General features: G+C 36.2%; 1 protein-coding gene across 1 annotated transcript; it reads left to right on the top strand.

Annotated features, from left to right (window-relative positions):
• Positions 1-1,146: 1,146 nt before the first annotated feature.
• On the top strand, positions 1,147-12,927 carry TMEM144 (transmembrane protein 144). Its single transcript, XM_009984654.2, has 11 exons — positions 1,147-1,321; positions 2,057-2,179; positions 2,579-2,678; positions 3,206-3,286; positions 5,200-5,281; positions 6,473-6,546; positions 7,462-7,580; positions 8,910-9,029; positions 9,521-9,618; positions 11,678-11,731; positions 12,844-12,927. The coding sequence occupies exons 1-11, from the start codon at positions 1,183-1,185 to the stop codon at positions 12,925-12,927; spliced, it is 1,074 nt and encodes a 357-aa protein (XP_009982956.1). The 5' UTR covers positions 1,147-1,182.
• The last annotated feature ends 489 nt before the right edge of the window (positions 12,928-13,416 follow it).

Below are 13,416 nucleotides of genomic sequence, written 5' to 3'. Positions count from 1 at the left end.
TGGAGAGTGTAGGCACAGCACCCTTTACAAAACTTGGCAAAATTTCCGCCATTATATTTCATTTTTTTTCCTCTAGGCAGTAGCTGGTCCACCTACACTGAGGAATGTCAAACTCCATTAGGCTGTCATTTGATTCAGTATAAATAGCATTTCTTCAACTACAGGATTGCCTGTGTATCTCTATAAATATGCCCCTTTCTACTCACGGCATGTTCAGTGTCCTGTCGCCATTTGAGGTTAAATTTCCAAACACTTTTCTTATATGTAGTCTGTGAAGTGTGGTGTTAAGATTATGTATGCAAAGATTGCGTTATTGTAGTTGTCCTCGGAGCCACCTTTTCTGTCAAAGTCATCATCCATTTCAAAAGTGTATATGAGGTACTTCGGTTGAGTGTAACCTCAAGACAAGTCTTCCACAAAAAAACAAAAAGGAAGATATTATGGGATAAAAAAAAGGAAGGTATTATGGGACAAAAAAAAATCTTTGCCCTCTCATTATATTTATGCAGAATGAATGAAGAAACTTTAGTGGCAGATTCTCCCTTTGTTCTCCACAGGAAAAATGAACCTTTATTCACGTTTTGTATCAGCTAGAACGATCTTTGTGGTTACCTTATGATCCCATATTGATCCCACTGTGGCATCAATAGAATCTCTGCGTCTTTTCCTGAGTTCTAAGCAGTGGGGCTGCAAATTTCTATAGCCTCTTCTGCCAATTAAGACTTTTTCTAAGCCCTGCTTTTTTACACACCCGAGTGTGACCCCTGTTTGGCTACAGGAATAAGGAATATTCTGATAGAACATCTCCCTAAAGCATCAGGGCTTCCTGGAGGCCTCACAGGTTCAAGTCTTCATAACCTGTGAGAGCATCTCTTCGTTCATGTTGTTGTATGTTTTCAGACACCTTCCTGCAAAGTTGGGTATGAAACACGCTAGTGATTTTTTTGTGCATCTGTTCTTAAGTTACAGTTTATTCAAGTTTTCTGACAGCTGTTCATGGGATTTTACTTTGCAGTTCTTTCCAGCTTTTGAGAGATTGAAAAGTAGGATCTTTTAATTCTCAGGTTTCTGAACTAGGTTGTTATTTAATACTCCGCATGTTTAATTCTGCTCTCTAATTTCAGAGTCTGTCAGGACCCACAGCAAGACAACTCCACAAAAAGAGGCAACTTCAGAACAAAGATGAACACTGGGAAAGCTTACAGTGCCTTTAACATCAGCAATGGAACAGATCTAGCAATTGGCTTTACCTCTTCCACAGTAGCTGTCCTTCTGTTTGGGACAAACTTTGTGCCTGTTAAGAAATTTGATACTGGTGATGGTAAACTTATTTATATTCTTTTGTTGGTTTTGGTATTTTTGCTAGTAGGAATAATATTTTGCCAGCAAATATGAAAGTTTCCAGAACTAGAGTTATAAATATCATCACAGTCTTGCTCCATGGAGAATGTTTTAATTTTCTTCGCTATTGTTAGGGTATAAAGCAATAATGTATTGGTTCAAGATGTGGCACATCTTTAGAAGAGTCTGTGTATGTGTTGTTGTACACTTTAACAGTGATGATGTGCTTTTCATGAGCATTTCATGATGGGAAGTGAATGTCCTTTCTAATACCTTATGGAGATTCTCAAATACATACAGTGTTATTTGTACTGTAAAAGTTGTTGAACTTTGGACTATTGCCTTTTAATTGTGGACCTAACGTTAAAAAAAATGAAAAATTGAAATTTGAATACTTTTATCTGGTGACTCAGTAAGATGAAACAATTGCTTCTATTTCCTACTTTGAATTTTATCACTTTACTGTACTAAGTTCTTGTTGTATTTGCAGATTTACATGGAACATAGTCAAATACCAGATCCTTAGAAGAATAAATCTGCCACCCTAAAATACATCTTTTGAGTACATTGTAACATGACTCTCTGAAATTCACAAAGGAGGTGGCCATCTCTCATTTTTTTTCTGTACTATTTTATCTAAAACATAGTATGTTAAGAGACTCACACATGCAGTATTCTACAACTTGTCTATTGTGTGCATTTGGTTTTTCCATAGGCATGTTCTTCCAGTGGATTCTCTGTGCCTCCATATGGCTAGTCTCTTTGGTGGTCAATTTAATCCAGAATTGCCCCCGGTTTTGGCCTCTGGCTATGGTTGGGGGTTTCGTATGGGCTACAGGTAAGGATAAAGAGATTATATTTCTTGAAACACGATGTAATCCTAAATCTTCACAAAAAAGAGTGATAAAAACTTTTCCATATATAAGGTAGTATTTATTTGGTATTATTTAACTTTTTTAAGTCTCAGTATTAATGGAGCTGTACCCTTATAGTAAATATTATTTTATTATGCTTATTTTATAAGCAGCAAATTGGCACCAAAAATAACTTTTTTAATGTTATTGAGGAATAGTCTGTGTTTAATGTATTTATTTTTAAAACCACTGTTGCCTACCATCTCGTAGTTGCCAGAATTTCTTTGCTTTGTGAACAGTCACAGAATCTAAAGCAAAAATATACAAGATCACAACCTACTTTTTAACTGATTTTAATTCTTTTGTGTGTGTGTGTGTTTCAGGCAATGTTACAGTTGTTCCTATTGTTAAAACTGTTGGCTTAGCTCTTGGTCTTTTGATATGGGCTTCTTTTAATTTGCTGACAGGTTGGGCAAGTTCAAGGTACGTACATTTAAGTCTAAAGTCATACATAATTAATGTTACCAAGTCTTCATTAATAACTGCAGTGGAAACACTATCACCAGTAAAGAGGATTTATCACATTTATAAGATATTTTTCTCTCTCAGTGGAAAGTGCTCAGGTTAATTATTTTATCTTGTGTTTCCTCTGCCTCAATGGGAAGAAGAATGCCCAGAGATGTTCATTAACATAATTGAGTGAATTAAAAATGTATTTGTTAATGTAACACTAGTACACTGTATTTTTCCTTCTACAGCATAGGCCTGATAAATTAATTTAAATTAACTTCAATTTTTAAATACTCAGATTAAAAAAAATCAGTGTAAGTTAAATCAGTTTAAACATAGTAGACATAGCTTTTTGCAAGCCAACTGAAGCACCAATCCAATATTGCAAATATAAACTTAAGAAGAATTATTTACATGAGTAAATATTTCTAAGATTGGGTTATAATTTAACTATTTATATGCAGTCAGTGCAACTAAGTGAAACTGTTTAAATATTCCAGATTTGGTTGGTTTGGAATTGACCCAGAAGAGGTATCAAGACCAATCTTAAATTATCTTGGAGCTGGACTTTCACTATTAAGGTAGAAAATTATTCTTAGAATAAATTTCTGTTATGTAAAATATCATCTATTTAATAACCACAGGGACAGTCTAACTAGAGGCCAAATATATTGAAGTATTTTTTGCAAATTGATTTACTACAGAATTCATGAGGTGTCCATACCTAGCCGGACAGTGTTGTATTTCAGAAGAGAAGTATACATGACATCTGGTACAGAGGTGAAATGGTTATTTGTAAACACAGAAATATACTTTTATGATGGTGGGCATGTTCAAGGCAAAGCAGTGAAGCACTGATTGTCTCTCTAGCCAGGCTGCTAAAATAGCTCACTTCCCACAAAGTTTATGAGAGAAGAAAAACTGACTACAAGACTCTCGGTGAGAAAACATCTGTGAGATTTCTGATCTGACTTCACTCAGTCAGGGATACAAATCCTTCCTCTTAACTGTAAAAGATGCCACAGGACCTCTTCCCAGATCCTTCAGACTCCACGAAAATCTTCTTGTCCTTCATAGCTCTCTCTCTTGTAACTCTTAAGCCACACTTCCAAAAGCTCCCAAACAATGTCTTCCTTTGGGATCTTCAGAAGGACTTCCACTTTTGTTTATTTTTGTATGAATGCATATTTTGGTCCAAACACAGAGGAGAGATGGTCTTTGTTACATAACAGTGTTCTTGCTTTCCGACTGGGTGGCCAGGAAGGTCTTTCTAGGAACAGAAAGGAGGCCCTAAATCCCAGGGGCAGTAGGTTTGCCATAAGCGTTATGAGCAGCAGATGCATGTAATGCCTTTAGGAAAAAAGGGGTGTTAAGAACATGGAGGCGATGGAGCCATTCCTGATTGCTGGTGGAAAGCTGCTGCCTTAGATTCTTGAATTTTGTTTCCACTCTTTCTCTTTCCTAAGAGTCAGCAGCATTTTACTTACTGCCATTACATGTAGCACGTGATTTTCTGAGGTACTCACAAAATAGCAACAGTACTGCTATTCCTGCCTGATGAATTCATTCAGGTCACCACCTGCTTCCTGCCTGTTTCTGAGATATCATGGAGAATCATCAACTGGGAAAAAGATCCTGACCAAACATGTGTTCCTGGCAAGCTGCGCAAAGCTTGTTGCAGAGCTCAGAAGCATGTATTTCATTTTAGCCTCCCGTGTGGAACCTGTGCATGTTTGCCTAGTCCCTCTGGAGGAAGCCGACATCCTTTTATATCTATCCTTATTCCTTCAGCAGGAGATATGAATCACTCTTCAAATGGAGACATTTTGTTTACAACTATGAGAAGGAATTCCTAAATCATTAAAATATCTTGCATAAAAATAAAAACCAGAATCTGCCAGTTCCGATTACATGTATTTACCTGGTTTACTGGAGCTGGGGGTACAAATTACTCTTTCTTCTTCATTTTATTCACTTAGTGCACTGGAGCACCGCTGGGCAGTACCCCTTCTCCTTCCACATAGGCATGAGGCCCTGTAGGAGCAATATTCCCTCATTCACAAATGATAGCAGACTAAAAACTAACGTTTGTACTTGAGCACAGAGCCAATTCTCTGCAGGTTTAAGTTGTTCCATATAGAATTTTCATCCAGATGTTCCATGGTAGGTGTGGTTTAGTACAAAAGGGCACTGTTAACTAAAGCAGCTGTTAGCACGTGGTTGTAACTGCCCACTTTAAACAGGAGACATTTCAATCCCGTTACATAGGAGATCTGTAAAGCAATACAAAGACTAACTTATTTACTTAATTTCACTTAAGTTGTTTGTTAAGTCTGTTAAAAGCAATTGCATTTTTAAAATACAGTGAAGTGACTCTAGGGCAATAATGAAAATAAAGTAACATGCCCCCAAATATAACTTTTGTCTCTGGACACTAAATGTTATGTTCTTATGAGCTGACATGGTATTTATTGGTGTATTTTTCTTTTCTGAGTGCTGTCATATTTCTTTTTATAAAACCTGAAGTCCAGAGTTCTTCATCTTCATTAGAAAGCACACCTTTACTGAGAGAAAGTGTAAGTACTCTACAGTTGTTATTTTACAGCAGTGAAAAGTACATATCCGTTTAAAACCAAAAGGTTTGCTTAATGTTAACCAGATTTGCTAGGATTTGTGGTAGGCTACGTGAAACCACATAAATATGTATTGATTGTATTTAATGTGTGGATCTTGTATATCTAGTCGAATGTGAGCAACAGAAAAGGTTTTCCCAAGTTTTCTTTCTGTATTGTCAACTTTAAATGGCACAGAAACTCCTTTTTCTTTATGACAGAAGCTGAATAAAAGATAGTGTATTACTTTCCTATCTGAGAAGAGGAAGCAATTTTAATTAAAACTTAACTATAAAACTAGGAGGGTGCTTGGATGAAAGGCAACAGGGTGTATAACTCTTACCCATCAGATTTTTGCCAAATTACAGAACTAAGAGACTGTCAAGAGTCACAGATTCTCAGCATCAGCTGTGGCACAGGTCAGAGGTCAAGGAGCAGTGCCATACTGGCTGTCGCTCTTTTGGGACCCCAAACTATGCAACAAAAGCGGGACAAAAATAGGCTCCTACTGCCGTTGTACCTTACTCTTGTAGGTCAGTGATGCATCAAAACTCAGTTGCTACCTGAACAGAGAGCCTCTCAGAGTTTTCTAGCTGTTCTCAATGCTCGCTAAAGGGTCCAGTCTTCCAGAGCAAATCACAGAAGACAGACAGAATCTGGTTGCAGGATTAGAATAAAGGGATGCTGCAATTTCTTTGGGCAGCAGACAGGGGTTTTAATTTCCGTTTGCAAATAGTCCTAATGTTCTGATAGTAACACCAGAGCTATCAACAAAAACGCAAAAGCACATGATAAATACAATCTATATATTATTTCATACAACAAATTTAGGGAAGGATGAGTTTTGAAAGTCAGATCTCCCTGCATGCAGGTTAAAAAAAAATACTAGTGAGTGCTCTCTTATGTACTAAACCCAAATTCCATATCTGAACTCGTACCTGTAAACTTTCAGGTAGGTGGATCCAATTATTAGTTTTATATTAAAAAATATCTCTTTCTCCTTTTACAAAATATTTCTGTAAATTCCTTCTGTTTCTCCTTCCATTTTAGTTGTTTTTTCTTAGAGCAAAAACATTCTGTTTAATACAATGTTTGAGATTTAAACCCTAAAACTAAACCAACTAAACTTGAGTGAAAACTCTTGGTTTTTTACAGTCTATTAATGTTTCTGAAGATACCTCTGATGACTCATGGGTGAACAGACTTTCTCCAGCAAAAAAGAGACTCATGTAAGTTATTAACAGTTCTTTTACTATGCAGGCTAAGTAGCCAGAGAAAGAAGCTGGACACAGTGTAAGAGCAGAATCCGTGTCCTGTGGTTTTCCTAGCACAGTCATGCACTAATAACAATTTTTAAAGTACTAGTATAATGTGCGTATCTGTATACAAATAGCTGCTCAACTGATTGGATTGTTTCCTTCACACCGTTTACTGTGCTTTACCTTACAATTAATTATTATTTACTACTACAAAAGAACAACATTTGCAAAGTAAATAGCTATAGCAAGTAAGTAATTACAGAGCTGTTTTTTTATTACCTGGTTGATTAGCACTCCGGCATAGAAGCACCCTGTGCTAATAGCATGCTTCCAGGTGTGGTTTCCAAGTGAATACATCTGGGAAACGCATGGCAGTATAGTAAGGAGAGAACAGAAGTGCTCTAAGGTAGAAGCAGTAGCTAGCGAGGGGCCAGTGTGTGGAGTGTAGACAGCAAAGGACACAAGGATCTGGAAGTGGAGAAGGGGACCGTGGAGGCAATGAACCTGGTAATAGTTACAAAAAATATATAGACTGCAACAGTGAAGCTGGGAGCATTTAAACTATATTTTTGTTGGTTTTCTCCTAGCTCTGCTTTTAGGAAATCCTAGTTAGTTGATGTCTCTTGTCATTAATCTAGACTGCAGGCTCTTGGGGCAGGAATTGCCTGTGTTACTTGGCCACAAAGTATAGAAAAATTAATTTACTGAACTGAACCATTTCTACATTAGAAAATAAAAATGTGCTAAAATGTATTATTTTCAGTGTTGCTAGCAACTTTCATTTGATATACAGTCTTTAACTGCAATACTGGACTTGTCTTAAGTGTATTGTCTACTTCCCTAATTAACACAAGGCTATTTTCTCTGACTTTTCACTTTTTAAAGAGGTTGTAGCCTGGCTGTAGTAGCTGGAATACTCTACGGTTCCAGTTTTGTACCAGTGCTTTACATCAAGGACCATGGAAGAAGAAATGAAACTATATACACAGGAGCAAGTCAATTTGGTAAAGGCTAATAGGTCGCCTCTGCTTTATTGCATCAGTTTATTGTGGTGTCCTGCTTTTGTAAAGGCACAGAGTAAAATTCTTGATATGCCTGGAAATATCCCATGACAACTTAGCATTTCTGCACTGTGTTACGTGTTGTAATCACAGTAGTAGCACTCCCTTTTTCCCAGAGGTGAATTGCACCATTAAAAGAGCAGCGAGAAACAGCCCAGAGAATACTGTACGTAACTCATATATTTAGTGCCTTCTGAAACATAGCTAGCACACTCAAAATAGAAAGTATGTATGTCTGGAACATGAGGTAAAAATGTGCACAAGCTGTACCAATTGCCAAATTAGTACACCAGTAAAGGAAAAGGAGAATGTCAATCATAATTGATGAGCAGAAGAGATGTATCACAACGTAAATAATTAAAACCTTGTAGTTTTTTAAACTGAAACCTTTTAACATAAGCCTAATTGCCTATTTCAAACATTTCCCCAGAAACATCTTCCTTAAGATTTAGCATACGGTCTATCAGGTAATACTAGCAGCAGCTTAAGAGCAAGGTATTGCTGAGACTGCATAATGTTGCCATTAAGAAATTGTTTGTTATGTCATATACGATTTCTCTTGACTACGACAACTGATATATTCCCCAGCTAGACAAAACAGATGTTATCATTACTGTAACTGCCTTTCCTGTTGAGGATTTACAACTCCAAGGAGACAGAAATTACTTTGCTACATGCTTCTGCTTTGCCGTGTTGGAAATACTCTCGTTAGCACATACCAAGCCCATAAAGTATTTATTGTTAATCATTATAGTGATGAAAATTCTCATACGTTCTTCAAGATAAAAAAAAAGGACAAAACTGTGTCGTGTTTAGCTTACACAGTATGTGCAATTGTCTTGCCCTTAAATGTACAGAAGAGAAACAAGGCTATATACAGGAATACAAATGTAGATGATCAGGAGAGGGTGTAATTATGTGAAATCCTCACCCCCGTTTTGTAGCCTCACTTGAGGATTTTTTTAAGTTTTTAGCGAATTAATTCAGTAGTTTGACTAATAGAGTTCCGACAACTCACAAAAATGCATAAAAGCATGTGATAAATTGTAGGGTCAATGCAGCGGTTAGTTCATGTCTACTATGTGTGTGATTGACCACATCTGTCCTCAGTCACACTGGCAGCTGTGTTCATCACAGTCACAATTGAATTTGAGTTGTTAGCAGTAGCACCTTATGTGGTTTTGTCTATGTGAATGCTACCAGTGAAATAAATTTATTTAAAATTAATAACCAATGATTTAGACTAATATAATTTTGTAATTTCTCTTTCAGATTTAGATTATGTTTTTGCACACTTCAGTGGAATATTTCTTACAAGTACCGTCTACTTTTTGATTTACTGTGCAGTCAGGAAAAATAAACCTAACGTTTATCCCCAAGCTATATTGCCAGGTATGACTGTTTTTTAAATCAGCAATTAATTTCAGTTACTTCTTTTGACCGTTTTGCAGAGATTAGTTCAAGATATATGTTGGAATTGTAGTTTGCCTTTCAAGTCTCTTCATTTGAATTTTTGTCTCTTTTGAAAGATCATTCCTATTAGATTAACTAATCAAGGTTAGGAAACAATGATAAATTCTGTTGTAATCTGAAATTAGAACAAAATGTCATTGCATACAGCGGATTTTCAAAAACTGACTCTGCCATAGCGGAGACCATATTGCTCAGAAAATTGTGAATTTTAATTAATGTAGTACTTTAACTGGAGTAGCTGATTTTATCCCTTGAGCTTTAGTTTAGATTATCAGAGACAGCTTGTTAAAGTGATCAACATACTAAGATACATACGTACAGTTTCTGTATTATGCTATAAATACAAATGTTCCACAAATTGCTGTCTATACCTTGCTGTATATATTTTTGATTGGGATTTATTTTTCTAGGATTTGTTTCTGGTGTGCTTTGGGCAATAGCCAATTGCTGCTGGTTCATAGCCAATCACTATCTCAGTGCTGTGGTCAGCTTTCCAATAATTACTGCAGTAAGTATATAAATAAATAAACAAAATCTGTGACTAGAATCTAAAATCCCCCATTTGTGAAATTAAGCTGAAATTATGATGTGTCTAGAGCATTGTAATCAAGATATACATTACCTATTCTTCTGCTTGTCTGTGCTAGCCTTTGGGTTTTTTTAGCAACATACAGGACTGTGATAAGCATCATCTTGGTCAATGCTAAGCCTGAAAAACCAGAAAAATTGAAAGTGTGAATCTTTAGGTTATGTAAAAGCCAGAGGTCTGTAACCAGAACTATATCAATATTAAATGGTAAACTGAAATTATTAAAAGAAGAAACATTTTTTGCTTTCATCCCAGCAAGTACATTTTGTTCTGGATGTTTTCATTTGTGATTTTCATCCTCTAGCAGACATTTTGCTTAATTAAGTCAGATATTTTTTCCTTTTACATTTCTTGAACACACAGAGCAGATTATATATTGCTGAAAATAATGTTCTTATGCAAATGAGGGAAAAATAGGTTGGCTCATTTTGTCTGTTTTATTCCTATTTATGATACTGTACCTTGAAAGCACTGTTAATTTCCAGAAGCTGCATAAATTCCATCACTAGGTAAAGATAAACTTTGCCTTTACTGTCTTGCCAATCTACTAGATGGTGCTGCAAAGGTGGATGACTTGTGGCAAATGAGAGTTCATAAATATCAAAAACAAAGTTTTGCTGAACAGCTGTATTTTGGAAGTAAACTTATAAAACAATGTTAATAGAGTTTAAGCTTTGCCTCAAGATACAGTAAATCAGAATAAACCGCAGAACACAATGAAAAGAAAGACTTGGGATCATTCTAATTAGAAATTGAAGGATTAATGGAAAGCAGCTTTAGTAACTTAGTTATCAGTGTGCCTAAAGGGCAAGGATATAAAATCACAAAATGAAAAATTTAAGGACAGCACTGATGAGAAGCTGCTTATCTGGACCACAGGTTCGGAACTGCTACTTTACTTCATCCTAGAGAGAATTTCAGACAGCTATTCATCACATCACTTTAACAATTTGCTTCATTTTTAAAATGCATTCCTCTCGCAGCGTACATTATCTAGAAAGTGAAATAACACCTTAGCTATTATTCAAATAATAGTTGGCAATTTCACTGGGAAACAGCACCCACAAATACATTCAGCGTGAGACACTGTTTCCTGCTAGACTAAATCTATGTCCTATCAGCTGTGCTGAAGATGGAGAGAGGAAGATCACTGTCCAAACATCTGTCAAGTGTTTGAGAGAGCAGCTCTAATGGGAAGCATTAACAGGGCCAATTTTCACTTCATACTCAGATAATATTTTCTCATCAGTCGTGAAAATTCAGATCATTGCTCCCACAGGGGAAAAACGGTATTACTGGGAGTGCCTGGAAATTATCAGTGTGTGTCACTGCTCGCTGTTAGCTAGGAAATCTGTACGACCACATCACAGATAATCAGTAGTTTTCCTGACCTGTTGATCCGGCTGGCTTTCTGCTTTGTCCAGATGCCTGCTATACAGGAAATACATTTGTATTCCATCTCTAGATACCATACTGAGAGATAAAAACTTTGTCCAACTAGTTAGTCATGCTAATAAAGGAAATGTTAGGAATTTCCATGTTAGCTGCCAGTAAACCTGAATAGTCCTCTGAAATGTGGTAACATTGTGGACTGTAGTTTGGACTGTAGTTTGGACTGAAGTGCGGCGTGTTATTTGAAGCCTACTAAAAGAACGTGTAACAGCCAGTGCAGACTCCAGAGTGTAATTTAGAAAGAAATTTTTCCTTCTCTGAAAAAAAAGGCTCTTGCCTTTTTAGCCCTTCTTGAAGGTTTTATTGTGTCTTACTTAAGGTCCCCTTCCAACCCAAACCATTCTATGATTCTACTTTGTAAAGATTTCCATTATGTTTTTGCTTCTGCCATAAGTGCTGTAATTACACAGAATGGAAATGCCTACATTTGTTACCCAGACGAAATTCAGCCACCCGGAGAACAGTAATGAGAAGGTGGAACGTTTTAATGAAATGCTGTAATGTACAAATGAATCTTATTCTTTAGGGTCCTGGCCTTGTTGCTGCAATGTGGGGAGTCTTTGTATTTAAGGAAATCAAGGTAACCTTATTAAGTCTCTTACCTTGTCTCTCTTGCTCATCGCTGGCTCTAGGAAGAGCATGACTTGTTACACAGCTGTATCTCTTACATTTCTCCTCCTTACAAGTATTGTGTTGTGAAGCTGAAAGTCATATCATGCAATACTAAGTTTTCCAAGAAAGATGAAGAACTGAACAAGTTTTACAGGAGTGAAGGTTTGAATTCCGTAACTTTATGAGCAGCAGAGGGTATAAATGCAGCCTGTAGCAGGGCCAGGCACAGCCCAAGAACAGTCTTTATTTGAGCCAGTTCTTTCAGTTGGGCAGGGGAACAAGCAGTTGTCCTAATAATCACGTAGACAAGTGGATTAGACTTTTAGGGTCAAGTTCACGAAAGGACCGAAAAATGAGACGGAGGTTAGTTGGCCTTTCTAATTGCAGTGCAGTGTAGAGATCCTAAACTGGTATGGCAGTGGTTGCCTAGAACAGCATAATTTACTCTACTGGATGTTAACGTATGTGGCAGAAATTATTTTTCTGGTGGAAATCTGAAGCATTTAACGCTAGCAGTGTAATCCTCAGGTTCCCTTAGCTAATATGTCCAGGATCCATAGGTACCTAATTTAGCATTAGAGATCATCTTTCCCAATATTTTTGGTGACTGCATAAAATGCATTAGGCGTCCTTGTATCAGGAACTAGTTCCCTCTCTCCCACTGCAGATTAATGTTGCACCACACTAGAAGAGCATCATGTTCATTATCCAAATTTTGTGACTCACCAAATCCTCTATCCTTTTTGTATATTTTAGAATAGTCTCTGCATAAGTGCTTACTGCTTAAAAATACTCTGAACATAGGCAAAGGCCTTTAAAAATACTTTTAAAAATTGCCGAATTAATTTCGAGAATAATTTACTAAGTGTATGGCATCATAGATTACTGGTAATAAGCTGTTTTGAATAGCAAATGTTACAAACATCTGAAATAAAATGATATAAAATTTACCATTTCATGTAATAGATTTATTAATTTTGATATAAAATAAAACTATAGTTATTTTACTTTTTTTTTTGTGAAGCAATATCTATTATGACAACATGATACTTTTCTTTTTCTCTCCCTTTGTCTATCCAGGGACTGAAAAACTACGTGTTACTCTCGGTAGCATTTTGCATCATTTTGACTGGATCACTCTCCACGGCTTTTTCTAAAGTTTGAAAGAATCTTCTGGACCAGTAGATGGTGCTACTGTTTAACAGAATCAGAAAGACAATATTCGTATATGACAATACGTAATAATTTTCAAAACATATGCCCAAAATTTACCCTAACTTGCTTCAGGCAAGTGAAAAAGAAAGCCCTTGCTAAATGTCCCCATTTGGCATGAAAGAATATCTGAAAATGTTTGTTTCTGCATTTCTTAGAACAGAAGAATAGAAAAGGATTTTATTAAATAAAGCTAAATGATTTTATAGTTACTAATTATTCTTTTTTCTGGTTCAGGTACTAAACTTCATGTCATCATAAATTGCAGTTCACTGGTGGATAAAGGCATTTTAATTCTTAGTCTGTAATACTGTATGTATTTGCAAGCTGATTTGTTTTATTGTAACATTCTGTCTTACTGACTTGAATATAAAATATGTCTTGGAATATTCCTTATGGAACTGATACACATGAACATGTGAAGCATTTTTTTATTTAGAA

Source organism: Tauraco erythrolophus, chromosome 5 (genome assembly GCF_009769465.1).
Source record: "Tauraco erythrolophus isolate bTauEry1 chromosome 5, bTauEry1.pri, whole genome shotgun sequence".
NCBI classification, from domain to species: domain Eukaryota; kingdom Metazoa; phylum Chordata; class Aves; order Musophagiformes; family Musophagidae; genus Tauraco; species Tauraco erythrolophus.
The sequence above is the reverse complement of the archived record's forward strand: the minus strand, read 5'-3'. Positions and strand labels throughout refer to the sequence as shown.